The 16,307-nt window shown below is 43.0% G+C and overlaps 2 protein-coding genes across 7 annotated transcripts; one reads left to right on the top strand and one right to left on the bottom strand.

Annotated features, from left to right (window-relative positions):
• The first annotated feature begins 449 nt into the window (after positions 1-449).
• Positions 450-12,207, top strand: ctu2 (cytosolic thiouridylase subunit 2 homolog (S. pombe)). 4 transcript variants are annotated; one of them, XM_055502756.1, is made up of 20 exons: positions 450-665; positions 2,008-2,082; positions 2,315-2,393; positions 2,480-2,539; positions 2,747-2,807; positions 2,895-3,004; positions 3,212-3,453; positions 3,599-3,734; positions 3,849-3,980; positions 4,463-4,557; positions 4,644-4,741; positions 4,852-4,947; positions 5,045-5,132; positions 5,298-5,364; positions 5,473-5,531; positions 5,646-7,469; positions 7,571-7,687; positions 7,818-7,920; positions 8,070-9,174; positions 9,248-12,207. In XM_055502756.1, the coding sequence occupies exons 1-16, from the start codon at positions 610-612 to the stop codon at positions 5,701-5,703; spliced, it is 1,512 nt and encodes a 503-aa protein (XP_055358731.1). In that variant the 5' UTR covers positions 450-609; the 3' UTR covers positions 5,704-7,469; positions 7,571-7,687; positions 7,818-7,920; positions 8,070-9,174; positions 9,248-12,207. The 4 variants fall into 4 exon arrangements, with proteins under 4 accessions (XP_055358731.1, XP_028983048.1, XP_055358733.1 ...); XM_029127215.3 differs by having other exon boundaries at positions 4,466-4,557; positions 5,646-7,687; XM_055502758.1 differs by having other exon boundaries at positions 5,646-7,687; positions 9,033-9,174.
• cdk1 (cyclin-dependent kinase 1) lies at positions 10,440-14,478 on the bottom strand. 3 transcript variants are annotated; one of them, XR_008692654.1, is made up of 9 exons: positions 14,278-14,379; positions 13,962-14,004; positions 13,638-13,794; positions 13,169-13,292; positions 12,734-12,904; positions 12,423-12,586; positions 11,899-12,040; positions 11,623-11,695; positions 10,440-10,700 (listed from the first exon to the last, which is right to left on the bottom strand). XR_008692654.1 is itself a non-coding variant. In XM_029127224.3 (8 exons), the coding sequence occupies exons 2-8, from the start codon at positions 13,999-14,001 to the stop codon at positions 10,584-10,586; spliced, it is 915 nt and encodes a 304-aa protein (XP_028983057.1). In that variant the 5' UTR covers positions 14,002-14,004; positions 14,382-14,478; the 3' UTR covers positions 10,440-10,583. The 3 variants fall into 3 exon arrangements, 2 of the variants coding, with proteins under 2 accessions (XP_028983057.1, XP_028983056.1); XM_029127224.3 differs by lacking the exons at positions 11,623-11,695; positions 14,278-14,379 and adding an exon at positions 14,382-14,478; XM_029127223.3 differs by lacking the exon at positions 11,623-11,695 and having other exon boundaries at positions 14,278-14,370.
• Between the last annotated feature and the right edge of the window lie 1,829 nt (positions 14,479-16,307).

The raw sequence follows: 16,307 nt of genomic DNA, 5'->3' as shown, positions 1-16,307 counted from the left end.
CGTACGGAGCTATAAATGGGCAGTGGGAATTGATATGCAAGTGAATTTTAGCAAATCATAAAAAAACAAACCAAACAGAAGATGAGGGGAAGGTGGCATAAACGTCCATCCATTTTCCAGCGCTTGTCCCCATGAGGGGACATGCGGGGTCCATGCGGGGTCCATGCGGGGACATGCGGGGTCCATGCGGGGTCCATGCGGGGTCCATGCGGGTCCATGCGGGGACATGCGGGGACACCCTGGACAGGCTCCAGTCCATGGCGCGGCACCTACGTGCAATTCAAACGTGGGAGGAGCCTGGAGAACCCAGAGAGAACCCACACGGACACGAACCCAGGAACGTAACACAGAACGTCTCTGTCTGTGAGCAGGGTCTGCCTGGGTCACGCGCCTGGGTCACGCGCCTGGTTCACACTCCACACCAGCTGGTGGCGGTAACGCACCAAGTTGTTGTTCGCCACAGGCCGTAGACGCAGAGAGGGACTGGTCGCTGCGCGTCAACCCGTCTCTGCTTCTTCCGTGGCGTTGATCTTCATCTCGACCCAACCCTTTGGTCTCATCACAATTGTTTGTTCGTCCTTGTGCCTTCGCTCCTCAGTTCATAGCACCATGTGCCAGGCGGAGGAGGAGTACAGTGACGAGCTGGGGAGCGCGCACGTGCCCAGGTGGGTTCGAGCATTACAGCGTGAACCAACCTGAATTCAATGCGCCGTTAAAACTACACAAACGCCGACTCAGGCTTAAAATGCCGGTGTTAAAGAATAACGCGTTTCTGGATTAACTGCTGACCGACTTGTGAATGCCCACTGGTTGCTCTCACTTAGGTAGAAGACAGCTTTGAAGCCAGTCACATGTCCTCGTCAGGGCCTTGACAATGTTTTGTCGTCTGCACGCGATCTAAACAGTCTTCAGTTTTACAAGGCGTAATCTGACGCACTTTGACCGTGTTGTAGATACAGAAGTAGGTAAAATACATGAAGGACTGAAAAAGTCTGCTGTTAATTGCTACGATCTTTAATCAATGAAATATAAATGTTGAACCTTTGCGTCCTTTCTTTGACTCTTGTTTGCGAAGCTTCGCTTATTAAAAAAAATCTCAAATATTCTGAGACATTAGCAAAAAAAATAGACAGACTGGTCAAAGGTTAATTTGTGTGTGTGTGTGTGTGTGTGTGTGTGTGTGTGTGTGTGTGTGTGTGTGTGTGGCATGTACGTTATGTACAAGAAAACGCATCTGAACATTTTCAGGGCTTCACGTAAATTATTTAGAAAGTCTTGAAAAAAAAGTCCCCCTGTAAATGTCAGAGTTTGAAAAATATGAAGAATGCGATAACAGAAAAAACAACCTTTATCATCCAGCCAGAGGTGTCCCCCTTGGATAAATGGACTCATTATCAGTCACTGTTAGTTGAACCAGATTGTCTGTCAACCTGTGACACATCTGAATCCATTCAGAATTCGATCCCACTGCCAACTTTTTTTCAAGACTTTCTATATAATTTACGTGGAGCCCTGAAAATGTTCAGATGTGTTTTCTTGTACATAACACACACACACACACAAATTAACCTGTGACCAGTGTGTCTATTTTTTGCTTATGTCTCAGCATATTTGAGCCTTTTTTTAACAAGCGAAGCTTGTAAACAAGACTCCACAGACAGGATGAAAACGATCAGCATTTTACATTTTAATGACTAAAGATGGTAGCAATTAACAGCAGACTTATTCAGTCCTTATTTACTTTTGTCTATTTCCGCATCTACAACACGAGCGATGATCAAACTGCGTCAGATTACGCTTTGTAAAACGGTAAAGCCTGTTTACATCATGTACAGACGACAAAACATTGACCAAACATTGTCAAGGCATCGACGAGGACCGCAAACCCGCTTTTCCCTGCTTCGAACAGCCGTAACTAAGAGCAACCATAACCGTTTGTTATGTGAAAACATACATGATCATGTTGTATAAAACCATCATGTCTGCATGTGTGCTTCGATTTTCTAGTGTTTCTAAAAAATGTGTTAAATGCAAGGAGGCAACTGCGGCGGTGGTGATCAGAGCAGGAGACGTGTATTGCAGGTAAGACTCGAACCCAAGGAACCCGGCAGATGATACGCTGCTCGTGTCGCCTGAATAGTTAACACCAGAAAGCACCTGTCTTTTATTGTGAAACTTTGCTTTTATTTTGAAATGCATTTGCAGGGATTTTGAAGTAGTAGGTAGGTAATAAATACAAGCTGATGCTGTATTATTCACTACCAGTGAAGCAGTATGGGGTTTCCCTTCAACTAAACCACATTGTCTGCCTCAGGGCCTGTTTCAAAGAATACTACATTCATAAGTTCAGAGCCACACTGGGCAAGAACCGGGTCATTTTCCCTGGAGAGAAGGTACGTGTGCTTCTGTGTAATACCGTTCCTTTCCTCACTTACTGAATTTTTACCACTACTACTGCAGCTGTCCTTTCTGGCTTTAGGTGCTGTTGGCTGTATCTGGAGGTCCTTCATCCTGTTCAATGCTCCATCAAGTCCAAGAGGTTGGCCTCTCCACAATCTGGGTGTTTTGGTAGACCGGCAGTAATCCACAGGTGCTAGATGTGGTTATTGGCCTTTAGATGCTTAGGTCTGTTAGTCAGCTTTAGAGCAACTTCACTGTATAGATGTGTTTTGGTCCTCTCACCTTTTGTTAAGTGCTGCAGTCATTGTATCATATACGATGCTCTAACATTGCCTCTCCCTCGCAGGGTTTGAGTCAGAGTGTCCACAAGAAATTGCGGTTTCTTCCTGGTATTGTCTACATTGATGGTAAGTGAGTGATGTCTAAGTTTTTAGATAATGTTTGACTCCTTCTGTGGCTAAATAATGTGTGTGCAATAATGTGTGGGTGCCCAGAGGGTGGTGCTGTTGGCCGGTCTGTGGAGGAGAGACTGAGGACAATGGCTGAGCTGCAGGCTGTGTTTAAAGCTACTGGTTTCCAGTTCTACATCGTCCCTCTGGAAGAGGTTAGTGACTGTGCTAGGAGTCCGTAACACCCACTGACTTGAACAGGACTGATGTAAGATGACTGTGACCACCCACACCTCATCAATGTAACCTGACTGAGGGGGTATTTGTGCCAAATCTGCCAAAAAGAATTTCCCTCAAAACATTATTGAACTAAACCTTTGACAACCTGTAGAACTGTAACCACTGATTGAATGTGTCCTTAGGTTTTGGACCTTCCCGGTTCTGTTGTAGTGTCAGCCCTTGCACCCCCAGAAAGAGCAAACAGCACCTACAAAGCAGAAGTGGACCACTTCATGCACAGCAACTGTAGCACGCGTTCAGCACCACAGGATCAGGACCATGAGGCCCTACCGGAGGTTCAGGAGTCTGCCACTCAGATGCTGCAGCAGCTGATGCTCTCAGCTAAGACGCTAACAGCCAGACAAAACCTACTCAACACATTAAGGTCAGAGAGAGTTCTTCCACTATTCATGATTCCTCTGCTGCTGTAGGGTAACAATCAATGTTCATTGTGATGAACCTGCGGGTGTGTACTCTTTCCTCACACTCAATGTAAACCACCTTGGCTCCTCCGTGTAATCCTCTTGAAGACAGCATTTGCTGGTTCACATGGCACGCACTAGAGGCTACAGCAAACTGATGCTGGGAGACAGCCGCACCCGACTGGCTGTTAAACTTCTGACAAGCCTCTCCCTGGGCAGAGGAGCACAGCTGGCCCAGGACACGGTGGGTAAAACCCAACTCTGGGTTCTAATGCAGGAGAGTCTTTCTGTGTGACAAATGACATTACGTGTGTGTGTGTGTGTGTGTGTGTGTGTGTGTGTGTGTGTGTGAGACCAGGGTTTCTCAGACTCCAGGTATGGGGACATAATATCGGTGAGGCCCATGAGGGACCACTCGGCTAAAGAGGTGTTCTACTACAACCATCTGTTCCACGTGACGTTCCTGTTCATACCAAGCCTGGACACTAAGGTAACAGTAGTAACAGTAGATCTACACACTGCAGCCAGGACAAAAGCACAGTACCGGTCTGCATGTCTGTAAGCACCACAGCACTGTGCCATGCACATTCACAGCAGAACTGCTGCTAAATAATGTCCCAACATAAGGAGGAGTTTCAGTATGACACTACCTAGAAAGGTTGAAAGATGCTGATGCTGCTTGTACAAATATCTCCTCTGTGTAGCTACAGCATAGTTTGGAAAAACGGCGCTGCCTGTGGTTCTGCTCCACTGTTTGACCACAGAAATCAGGTGATGTTTCACACAAAGCCTGCTCATGTGTGGGATGTCCAATCGACAAAGAAACACAGATAAATTCTGATCTGTTTGACTTACTGGGGCTGACATGTTACATTAAGCTTCCTTCTTCCAGATGGGAAGCTACGCTCTCTGGAAATGGTTGTTCTGTTTTCTATCATAAGCATCAGTGTAGGTCTGAGGTTTGTCTTCCAGCAGATGACAGACAAGGCGAGTGTCCAGCGTCTGACAGAGAGCTTTGTCACCAAGCTGCAGGAGGAATTCCCGTCCACAGTCAGCACCATCTACAGGTCGGTGTGATGCTACGTCACAAAGGTGTTGCCTTCATCACTGGCCAAAGAAACATCGCTAGATACTTATAGATTGTGTCCTGTAGGACCAGTGAGAAACTGCAGACAGCAGGTCGGTGCTCCTCCACAGGAGACCAATGTGAGCGGTGTCTGCTCTGTCTGTGCACCCTGGACACGGCTGTGGGTGAGTGATTCAAATGTTGTGATTTAGGAGCATGAATTTGTTTACTGTGAAACAGTGCACATCGTTTCCTGCTCTGTGGCATTCTTCATTGTGGCTTTGTCCCCTTTCAGACGATGCTTCAGCCTTCCAGGCTACACTGATTTCAGAGCAGCTCTCTCAGACTGCATGGCCAAGAGTGGACAGGTCGAAGGTTGCAAAGCACCAAGGTGAAGTCTATATTACGCGTCTCAGGCCCATCTGACAGATGCATGGTTCCCCACAGTAGTCCTCCAGATGTGAAGCATTAACCGAATGTGTTTCCAGGGAAGCCAGAGTCCACGTCTTTCACCGCACAGTATTGCTCTGCCAAAGCAGGAGCGCAGGACTGTGGTGGCTGCTGTTCTTTTGCCAAGTAAGTGCTGAGTGACTGACTTATTTGAGCAGTGGTGGGTCTGTTGTTATTAGCCACTGTATTTAGATTGTTGGGATGGAAGGAATCTGTCCACAATTGACTGCTTTTAACATGCTTTTCACATCCTCTGATTAACTGAAACCGTGATTATTCTGCACATTACAGGGAACCAGAGCCGATGGATCTGAGGAGCCTGTTGTGTTACAGCTGTCAGCTGACCATCAGAGACATGGTAAGTGGACAAACACTGCATGATGGCTCACAATCACAAATTATAAAGGAAAGTTTAGTCATCCCATGTCTTACATGGAACGTCTTGTTCATTTCCTCTCCTATCTAGTCATCAATAGAACATCTTCCTCCCTACATCCTGTCAGAGGCTCAGAGAAGGCACAGGAGGTGAGACCCATAACAAAAGATCATTTGTTGAGTCCATGTGCAAGATTTTCTTCCATAGGCGACACATTAAATTTCACTAATAAGAATATTTTGTCTTTTCTCCAACACTTGTAGGTGTGAGATGAGAGAGGAGATCAGCGAGTTCCTACTGGACAGTGGCAAAGATGATTAAAGGACTTTGTGAATTAACTTCTATCGTTAGCAGAAAGGACGTACATCATTTAACTCATTATGACATAGACATAAGTACCCTCCTATTTTAAAAGCATATTAAAGTCTGTTTTATTCTCCATCAAAAAAAAAAAAAAAAAAAAAAAGCTAAAGACTCTGTCATCTGTCCCTTTTCATTCATCATATATATACATATATATATATATATATATATATACATATATATATATATATATACATATATATACATATATATATACATATATATATATACATATATACATATATATATATATATACATATATACATACACTATGCCAGCCACTTGGTTATGGCGTTCCATGTATGCTTTCCCTGCCAGCATCTTACACCCTGCAGTTATGTGCTGGACCGTCTCTGGGGCCTCTTTGCACAGTCTACACCTTGGGTCTTGTCTGGTGTGGTAGATCTGGGCCTCTATGGCTCTGGTGCTCAGGGCCTGCTCCTGTGCAGCCAGGATGAGTGCCTCTGTGCTGTCCTTCAGCCCAGCCCTTTCAAGCCATTGGTAGGATTTGTTGAGATCAGCCACTCCAGTTATGTTCCGGTGGTACATCCCGTGTAAGGGCTTGTCCTCCCATGATGGTCCCTCTTCCAGCATCTCATCCTCTGTTCTCCACTGCCTGAGACATTCACTCAGCACGTCATCTGTCTGGGCCTTATCCTTGATGTACTTATGGATCTTGGATGTTTCATCCTGGATAGTGGCTCTCACGCTCACTAGTCCTCGGCCTCCTTCCTTGCGGCTAGCGTACAGTCTCAGGGTGCTGGATTTGGGGTGGAACCCTCCATGCATGGTGAGGAGCTTTCGAGTCTTAACATCTGTGGTCTGTATCTCTTCCTTTGGCCACCTTATTATTCCCGCAGGGTATCTGATCACTGGCAGAGCGTAGCTGTTTATTGCCTGGGATTTGTTCTTACCATTGAGCTGGCTTCTTAGGACTTGCCTTACTCGTTGGAGGTATTTGGCTGTTGCCGCATTCCTTGTTGCCTGTTCAAGGTTGCCGTTTGCCTGTGGTATTCCAAGGTACTTGTAACTGTTCTCAATGTCTGCTATTGTTCCTTCTGGGAGTGAGACCCCTTCTGTGTGGATTACCTTGCCTCTCTTTGTCACCATCCTCCCACATTTCTCGAGCCCGAATGACATCCCGATGTCCGAGCTGTAGATCCTGGTGGTGTGGATCAGCGAGTCGATGTCTCGCTCACTCTTGGCGTACAGCTTGATGTCATCCATGTAGAGGAGGTGACTTATGGTGGCCCCGTTCCGGAGTCGGTATCCATAGCCAGTCTTGTTTATTATTTGGCTGAGGGGGTTCAGACCTATGCAGAACAGCAGTGGGGACAGATATATGTATATCTGTACATACATATGTATATGTATGTATATATATACATATGTATATATATACATGCTCATCATGTATATATGTGTGTGTATATACATATATACACATATACATATATACATGATGAGCGATGCGCGTACCGAGGTTCGCTGCATTTAGGGGCGGGGCTGAAATGATGACCCCGATGCCTCGCTGTACCAAGTGACTGATTCAGAAAGCGGTTCGAATTTTGCCGCAAGTTTTGACAGTGATACAAACCCCTCAGCCTCCATTCAAGATGAGGGAGATTTAGGAGAGAGGGTCGGGAGAGAATGGAGCCGGTTAAGAGGAGGACGTCCCCTGTGTGGGAACATTTTGATCATCATGAACATTTCTCCTAACCAGGTATGCACAGCAATCACCTGCGCAACGCAATTTCCCTCTGGGATTAATGATGTTTTGGGAACAATGCAATTCATCTTCATCTGTCTTCGCTTTTGTACAAGGTGAAGTGTTGTTGAAGTGCCAGGGAGCTGGGTATAACAACAACACCTCATCCATGCTTAGGCACTACAGAGCTTTGCATGAGAAAAAGGACAACACCAAATGTGGCCCAAAACCAGGTGAGCCATTAAAAATGCAATAATATAGCGTGCAATATGTGGCTAACTGATATAACAATATTGTACAGCTGTAATAAGTTAATGTGTGTGATATTTATGTTTTTGCTTTGTTTTTATTTTCTTTCCTCAGGAGAAAAATCACAAATTAATGAAGACCTTGTTAGTGTTGTGGAGGACTGTGGATTTATAAAATTAGTTCAATCGTTCCTAGCTATGTTCTCCCCACTAAGAAGGTAATAATAGCATTAAAAATTGTGATTTTACTGAATAAAACCATTAACAATGTGGACAGGCAGGACTGAGGCTCAAACCTGAGTCCATCAGTCACAGGACAGCCACCTTGTACTTTTAAACTACCCTAAATGCTTTTTATTTCCTTCAGACTCTAAAAGCCATGGTGGAGGCTAGGTACCGGGAGATGAAGGAGAAAGTTAAGTCTGACAGCAGATATGGGGACCTCTATCAACACAGAGGCCTATTTTGCCATTTTGTTGATTATTCCAGCACATTAAATACAGTTGTTTTGGGAGTGCAACATTTTCCCGAGGTGCACACTGCAGAAAATATTTCACAAGTGAAAGGCTCACTGATGAGGGAATGGGGTATAACTGGAAAAGTTACATGCCTTGTAACAGATGGAGCTGCCAATATGGCGGCTCATGCAAGGAAGCTACGACTCAATCATGCAATATGCGTAGCTCACACCCTTAACTTAGTGGTGAAGAAGGCCCTTGACCAGACCCCTGAGCTCTCTGACATCCGAGCCAAGTCCAGCAAGATAGTGGGATACTCAGGAGCAGCACCACTGCAAAGTTAAGTTCTGTGGCTTAATTACTGTACAGTGTCTGTAATGCTACTTTTGTTTACAGTTCTGCTGCCTTGACAATTTAATAAATGCTTTTTTAACTGTATTTTTAAAAGGAGGGGCTTGCAGTGGTGCAGGAACAATTGGGGAAGCCTCAGCTCAAACTTATCAAGGAAGTGGAACTCGCTTGTACAGCTCTTACAATATGGTGCAGAGACTGTTTGAGCAAAGAGAGCCAATTGGTGCTGCTTTGGCAAGTCTCACAACAGACGTCTCACCTATTTCATTCATTGTCCTAGAACCATTTAATAATGCAACCACCGAGCTGTCTCAGGAACAAAGGGTGTATGTCTCAAAAGGTCATACCTTTACTTGCTATGATGGAAAAAACACCATCCATTGGGTCTTTTCTGGCTGAGAAGCTGAGGATGCTCCCGAGAGAGAGACTAGATCGGATCCAAACCATGAGCATTATGTTTCTTGCAACACTACTGGACCCAGGGTTTAAAAGAATCATGTTTCTCATCCCTGCAAGAACAGGTGAAGCAGAAAAAAGATTCAAGCAGAATGTGCTTCTACAGTATAATGAAGGCCAGCACCACCTCCTCATCAACACCACCACCACCACCACCACCACCACCACAGCCATCAACATCACAAACTGTTGCAGTTGTTTCCCAAGGTACTATTGTGATTCCATTTGGGATGGATTTATATGAAAAGTTAAACTCACAAAAAATGTTTCTATTTCTTAGGTAACAACCTGTGCCGGTGCCTGGATGACAGTGTCAGGCAGACACAAACACAAAATGTAATAGCAGATGCAACCATTGAGGTCCAACGCTACATGATGGAGCCAAATACTGGAAGACTGGAGGACCCCCTGCAATACTGGGAGAGATAGAAATATGTCTATCCCCATTTACGTAAATTAGCAGTGGCATTCCTGTGTACGCCTGCTTCATCTGTGCCCTGTGAGTGAGTGTTTTCCAAAGCAGGAGAAATATTGTCCAACAAAAGAAATCGCCTGAGACCTGCCACAGTGGAGAAACTGTTGTTTTTAAATGAAAAAAACAATGATGTTTTCCCTAAACCAGGGGTGTCCAAACTTGATCCTCAAGGGCCACTGCCCTGCTGGTTTTCCAACTCTCCCTGCCCCAGCTAGTACTGATTACCTTGACCAGTTCAGTTTATTCACTATCTTTCTGCAAAGTGCCACACGCTTCAAATTCATGCCAACTGTTTTGCCCAGTAGATGTCCTACTAGAGCAAATTAAGTTTCAAAAAGCTTTGTGCTGGAGTGAACAAATTGGATGAAAGGCTTCAGTGCTTCATAAAGCTTCATCTGCCCATCATTATCCGTCTATACTCTGCGCAGCTCCTCATGTCGCCTGAGAGAAAGGTCCTCTACTTTTTCATTGCATATTTAGAAAAAACGGATTAGAAGGAGCAGCTAAGTCAGGCCCGTAGATGCTGGAGGTGTCATTTGACTGGCCACGTAGCAGAATTTCTGACTTAAAAAGGAGTTCACGTATGAAGCTAAATTAGGGTCACAAGTCATGTCAACCTGACTTTCCCCAGTTTACTGCAACTGCCCAGATCTTACCCACCAGATTTACATCCAACCACAGCCTGTCTGATGTGGGACCACAGCAGTTTTATCCCGCAGTGAGCACACAGCACCATGCAGCAGCTCTCCTCCCCTAGGATATTGGTAAGATGTTAGTTTGGTCGGAAAGTGTCAATTTGACAGCTAGAAAACGAGGTTGTTAGGGAGACATTGTTATTAGCATGCTTATGATGTCAAAGTTTGGAATATAGTATTTCCATAATGCCATAAATGTAAGTGAATACAGCATTAGAGCGTCTTTTGCTAAGTGCTAATCGATGCAGAACTCTCTAAATGTCAAATGAATAACTGGCTCATTAAAATACAGGAAACCCATATTATTGAGGTTCTCACACAAATGCTTTATTGAGACGCCAATAAAAGGAAACGTCACTAATCTGGTCTACAACAGGATGTCTCACATGCACATACACACAAGTATTTACAGATAATTCATTGAGTATGTAAACTCTGCAAGGGTTTTAAACTTTGTTGCTGGTGGCTGCAGGCAAAGTGGATTTATCCAAATCATCGAAGTATGGGTGAGTCATGGCCTCCCGGGCAGAGATTCTCTTTGGAGGATTGTAGGTCAATGTTTTCTACAGCAGAGAAAAAAAATCTGATGAGTATGACCAGTCAACTGAAAACTGCCCTTCCTGTCAGCAGTATACATGACGCCTGTACGATTTGGAGCTACAAATCTAAATGTGATTATTATGGCTTGCGCGATACCTACACTACTTTACACACTGTGTAAAGTAGTGTAGGTATTGGTCTCCCAGCCAGCTGTGACCCATTGCTCTTCCTTCCCTTATTATCAAAAGACACTAACCAGGCTCATGTGACTCCTAATCTAGAAGAAGAATCTAGATTAGTGACTCCTAATCTAGAAGAATCCATAGAGGTAGAGTATAGAAATGCTCTAAAGTGCTGGTGGAGTTCTGGTTTCCTGGGTGATGTTACAGTAAAGTTATAAATGACTATTCTGGCACGTCATCTGTGTGTATGTATTATTTATTATCTAGTGTTACATTCTTGAGCTGCTTCCAATGCTGGTTAGAAAAAAATGACTATGTTATGCTGATGAAAACAAACATTTATCTACATCGATTGATTGTTTTATTTGTATTTTAACTTGTCAGAGAGGAAGAAAGAGGATTTATGTGAGACTTGCATAGTTACATGGGTAAACCAAAATCCTTCCAAATGCTGGTAAAAAGTGCATTGCTTAATAAACCTCAGCTTTTAACTTGAAATGAACAAATTCAAATAATCTATCAATGTCCATAGTTGGAAAAGGTTGCTTCATTGTTACAATCAATCAAAGCCTTCTATTCAACGACCACAAGCTTCATCTGGTTGGTTCATATTTGATTGTATCGTCTTGTCTGGATTCATGTGTGCATCAGTGGTGGACTGAATATTGTGTCTGAGCAGATAAGGGAAGAATCGTCTGAAAATGGTTCGTAGCATCTGACCCCCGATGCTTTCTAACAAGCCATGTTGTCCTGTGTTACATACAGGGTGAGCAGCAGCATCAGGCTTCCAGTTATCTTTTGCTTTTTTAATAGTTGGCTCAGCTCTTTATTGCCCCCTGTATAGAGCAGACATAGCACGTATTCAGCTCAGACAGCAGTTTAATGCTCGTTAATCATACATGCCATGGAACCACGCGTTAAGGCAGTAAAAGCAGTTCAACAGTTGCTGAGCAAGCAGAACCAAAAATAGCCTGACGACAATTTGCCTTAGTCCCATTCTTAGACCTCAACCATTAAAAAGTGCTTGATTAGTTCTTACCGCGAGTAGGTCAAGGCCATTCTTATCCAGGTTTTTTACCATTGATGACAGATTTCCAGATTTCCACTTAGGAAAAGTGTTTTTGTAGTCAGGAAGGCTCTCTACTTCTGGCCACACATCATTATTAGGAGTTCCCAAAGTGCTGTGGGTGGGGAGATGGTCAGTGCATATACAGCACAATTTATTTTATTTAGCCATGGATCATTACTGAAGAATGAAGTTCACACCATCACTGTAATGTGTTTAAGGATATTGATATTTAAAGATCTGATCTGTGCATTATATCAAAATAAAATAGCCAAAACATTACCAAGACACTATTTCTTTTTATTTGAAATTAATCTACTGAAATTGAGTTTACAGACTTTATATTTCTTTTCATAGTTGCAGTTTACTCTTCAGCCCATTTCTGCCATTTTAAGATGCCACGTAAAATTTTAAATGACTTCTTGTTACTGTAATTAACCATATCACCAATTTCATGCTTTTATTCCCATCAGGAAGTTCGACATCTGTGCACCTACCGAAAAATCCTGAAGAGCTGGTCTATTTCAGAGTCTCCGTGGAACAGGGGCTTCTTTGTGGCAAGTTCAGCAAAAATGGTGCCAGTGCTCCAAACATCAACAGGGGTTGAATATCGGGGTGAACCCAGAAGAACTTCTGGTGCTCGGTACCAGAGCGTAACAACCTGAGAAACACACAAATGTTGTTTAGCTCAATGTTCAGTTCAGTTCAGAGCATTTTCTTTACTATTGCTGTCAGTCAACTATCTCACTCTACATCTTTAATTCAGTGTTGCTAGCAATGTGTTGCTGTTGTGTGATCAGATCCTCACCTCATGTGTGTAGACCCTCACAGGAACACCAAAGGCACGAGCCAAGCCAAAATCAGCCAGTTTAATAACCCCCTTGTTGTCAATCAGAAGGTTTTGGGGTTTTAGGTCCCGGTGGAGGATGCGACGACAGTGGCAGAAGTAAATACCCTCCAAGATTTGATAAAGGTAGCTCTAAGAAAAGGTTTAAAGGAGGAGGGAGAATAAAAATGTTTTAATGGTCCCTTGGACCTCTCTTAAACTCAGTGACTTTTTTTAGAGAGATGTCTGTAGGCTTCATGCTTTATACAGTGTGTGTGTGTAGTCATGCAAATCACTACTTGACATATTTCCACAGCCCATTACATAATGAAAAACTTTACCTGCAATGAAGTAATTGTCACACAAGCACATGTAAATATCTATTCCTTGCACAGTGATAATCACAAATACAGTTACCTTGACCAACATAGGGTCCATGTACTGGCCAGAAGGAATGGAGTCCAGGTACTTCTTCAGGTCCATGGAAAGGAACTCAAAGATGAGGTAGAGACGAGACTCTTGCATCAGGACATCCAGAAGTCTGGAATCAACAAACAAGATTACACTGCCTTCATTTACACATTTTGGTAAAATGTGATGTGATCTCACATTTTATGAACGATAAACTGAACACCTTAGACAACATAGTGTGCTGAAACCACTTCAGTATGACACATGATTACTTTACTACTAATTAACATAGTAAAATATTTGTCGCAGGTTAATTTTGCAGAAATGTAAACTGTACTAACAGGACTATTATATTCTATATCTAACTCTTATACCTGTGTGTAATTCATTTGGCTCCAGTAGGACGACATAATCAGTTAATCAGCAGCAGTGTCTTTGAACTGTAGGAATGGAACGCCACACAAAGAAGGCATACCGTACAACATTGGGATGCTTCAGCTCCTGAAGCAGAGACACTTCTCGGACAGCAGTGCTGGGAACTCCCTCTTCCTCACTCTCCAGACGAATCTTCTTCATAGCAACAACCTGGCCTGTGGCCTTGTGCCTGCCCTTATACACCACTCCATATGTCCCTGCAACAACGGTAACAGTTCCAATGAGCACACCCAATGTTCCACAGCTACCTATAGCAAAATATTTGTATTTTCTAACAGTGCTGGACAGTTTATCAATGCTAACTGCACAACATTTCCAGTTATCTATATTCTAAATTATTTGGGTGGAAAAAACAGACACCAACCTTCACCAATTTTCTCTATTTTCAAATAATCATCCATCATTACCTGTCAGAAAACAAGCATAAAGAAGATTTGTAATATTAACACTTGTTAGAGTTAGCTAGGGTTATAACTTTAAAATATTAAAAATCTGTTTTTTGCTTGCTACAACGTTTTTAAACGATCGGTTGTCCAATACGTCAATTTACGAGAATGTTAACAAGCCACAGTTAACTGAACAAAGTTATAAGCGTGCTCGTGCTGTCAGACTGCCTTTATTTTCAAGTTTACCTTAAAATGGCTAACATGCTAACGCTAGTAATGAGTCATTATGCTTACTTTTTCTGATATTCTAACAGCCGACATTTTCGGTCCGTACAACCACCACACAGTAAAATCGCCCAAACAAACCGTGAACACATGTAAGACTAAAATATAATTACCTAACTGTGCCTCGTTTCATGCGATACGTTCTCTTCCTGCACAGAGCGCTGCTAGAATGACGACAAACTTTTAAAATTACCGCAATACAAAAACGGTTCAAAATTGGTGATGGGTTTCAAAAGCACCAATCAGGGACCAGGAAGCGTTGACGTAGCCTGGGCGCGAGAGAAGGCGCCGACGTTACCCCGCCCATATTCCCTGAACTCAATTTCTAGGAAGCACTTTCCCATTCATTTTTGCACTTCGAATGTGTTGTTGAGGGACGTCGTGGATGCAGCATCGATTTTTGAATTATACTGATTCAGGATTGTAGGCAGTTTATTTTTCACGTTCCCTGCTTGGTTTTCGAAACGGATTCACCCGCTTCCTGTCGTGGTTGTACTGTGTTTCAAAATAAGAGTCTCAGTTTCATAGGCCGCTCGTCCGGCGTCTAACGTGCGTACCGTCAGAGCAAACCCTACAGTGTGTGTGTGTGTGTGGGGGGGGGGGGTATTTCTTTTCTTACTTTCACTTAGGCTTCATCGACAGCTCCATTTGTGCAGCATGCTAAAGGAGTATTGTTGGGTGCAAAGTGTGCAAAGTGTGTGATTGCTCCTGTTCATGCAATTTGTAAGTTGGTGTTTTATTGTCGTACAGTAAGTTCATAAACACTTCTGTCCTTCACCCATTTTACCCATCATAGTGCACCAGCTGTTTTTTGTTGGTTGTATTTTGTAAAAGTTAAAACTAAGCTGTCAACAAAAAATGTACCACAGTAGTAACACTAAGTGCCTTAGTATTAGTCATGAGAAGTTCGTCACCCACCATCATTGCACGCTGCCACACTCACCATGTCACAGATGTGGCACTCTAAATATATGTACATACGTTCATTTTGTGGTAAATGTTTTCTTTCAGATATCAACAAGTGTGAAGAGGTGAAGAATACGTTTCAGGTGGGATTATTTCTTCCTTACTGTGTATTGTGCTGTTTTGTCAATTATTTCTAAACCAAAGAATCAGATGAGTTTCCTCTATTGCAAATAGTGCAGTTGTGTGTTAAGTGTAACTGCTAATTTAAAAAACTGCATGGAAACCAATGCCATTTTTGAAAGTACTACAGTAAAATTTAGTATCACAAAATAAAAAGTTAAAATAAGTTTTCCTACCTAATGAGTTGTCATTTCTCACAGGACATGGCACACAGCAGCTCAATGTTTTTCCACATAGTTGGTTAATTATTGTTGCAAAAATTGATGTCTACCTTATATCTTAAGACCACGCTATGAATATCAGCTGTAGGTGATGAAAACTAGGGCAGGACCACTGTTTAATTATTATATTCTGACAAGCTTGGGTGATAAACAGATCAATGGCTGTCAAAGCCTGTAATAATGTAACCAGCCAGTATTTAGGAATCTCAGTAACATTACACCCATTCATTCATGGACAGCAGCCAACTGCTAACAACAACCTGAACATGTTCCCTCTTGACCTGAAGGTCACGCAATACAGTGACTCAATGACTCTTACAGACATAAACATAAACATACATTCGCAAACATAAACATAAATGCGCAATAAACATGTGCAGTGCGAGCCACAGTTTATTTGTAGATTTGTGATTTATTTGCGTTAATAACAACAATTAAAACTGTAAACAATGTGTGTTTTTTGGCACAAGAGGAAACCACATATAATTCCTTGGTTGTCCTGTGCAGATTTGGCCATTAAAGCTGATTCTGACCTAGCTAATCTATTGTGCTGTTGTGGCTGCTGTTGTGGCTGCTGTTGTGGCTGCTGTGACCCCCACACACACCCTAAGATTTGTGCTGACAGTACACACAGACTCCGTGCGCCCCCTTAGAAAGCGAGACTTTTATTTTGAAATGGAGTACAACTACGACAGGATGTCGGAACTTATATGCAAATTAAGCAATACATTT

Source organism: Betta splendens, chromosome 15 (assembly GCF_900634795.4).
Source record: "Betta splendens chromosome 15, fBetSpl5.4, whole genome shotgun sequence".
Taxonomy (NCBI): Eukaryota; Metazoa; Chordata; class Actinopteri; order Anabantiformes; family Osphronemidae; genus Betta; species Betta splendens.
This window is presented reverse-complemented; position numbering and strand designations above follow the sequence as displayed.

What these genes read in the sequence shown, in the direction of transcription:
- ctu2 (XM_055502756.1), top strand. Translation starts at nt 610, where the DNA reads ATGTGCCAGGCGGAGGAGGAGTACAGTGACGAGCTGGGGAGCGCGCAC. An exon ending in GGGAGCGCGCACGTGCCCAG is followed by an intron (nt 666 to 2,007) that starts GTGGGTTCGAGC and finishes TCGATTTTCTAG; the next exon opens with TGTTTCTAAAAAATGTGTTA. An exon ending in ACAGTCAGCACCATCTACAG is followed by an intron (nt 4,558 to 4,643) that starts GTCGGTGTGATG and finishes TGTGTCCTGTAG; the next exon opens with GACCAGTGAGAAACTGCAGA.
- cdk1 (XM_029127223.3), bottom strand. Translation starts at nt 14,304, where the DNA reads ATGTCGGCTGTTAGAATATCAGAAAAA. An exon ending in TGGACCCTATGTTGGTCAAG is followed by an intron (nt 12,905 to 13,168) that starts GTAACTGTATTT and finishes ACCTTTTCTTAG; the next exon opens with AGCTACCTTTATCAAATCTT. An exon ending in ATGGCCTTGACCTACTCGCG is followed by an intron (nt 10,701 to 11,898) that starts GTAAGAACTAAT and finishes TCTCTGCTGTAG; the next exon opens with AAAACATTGACCTACAATCC.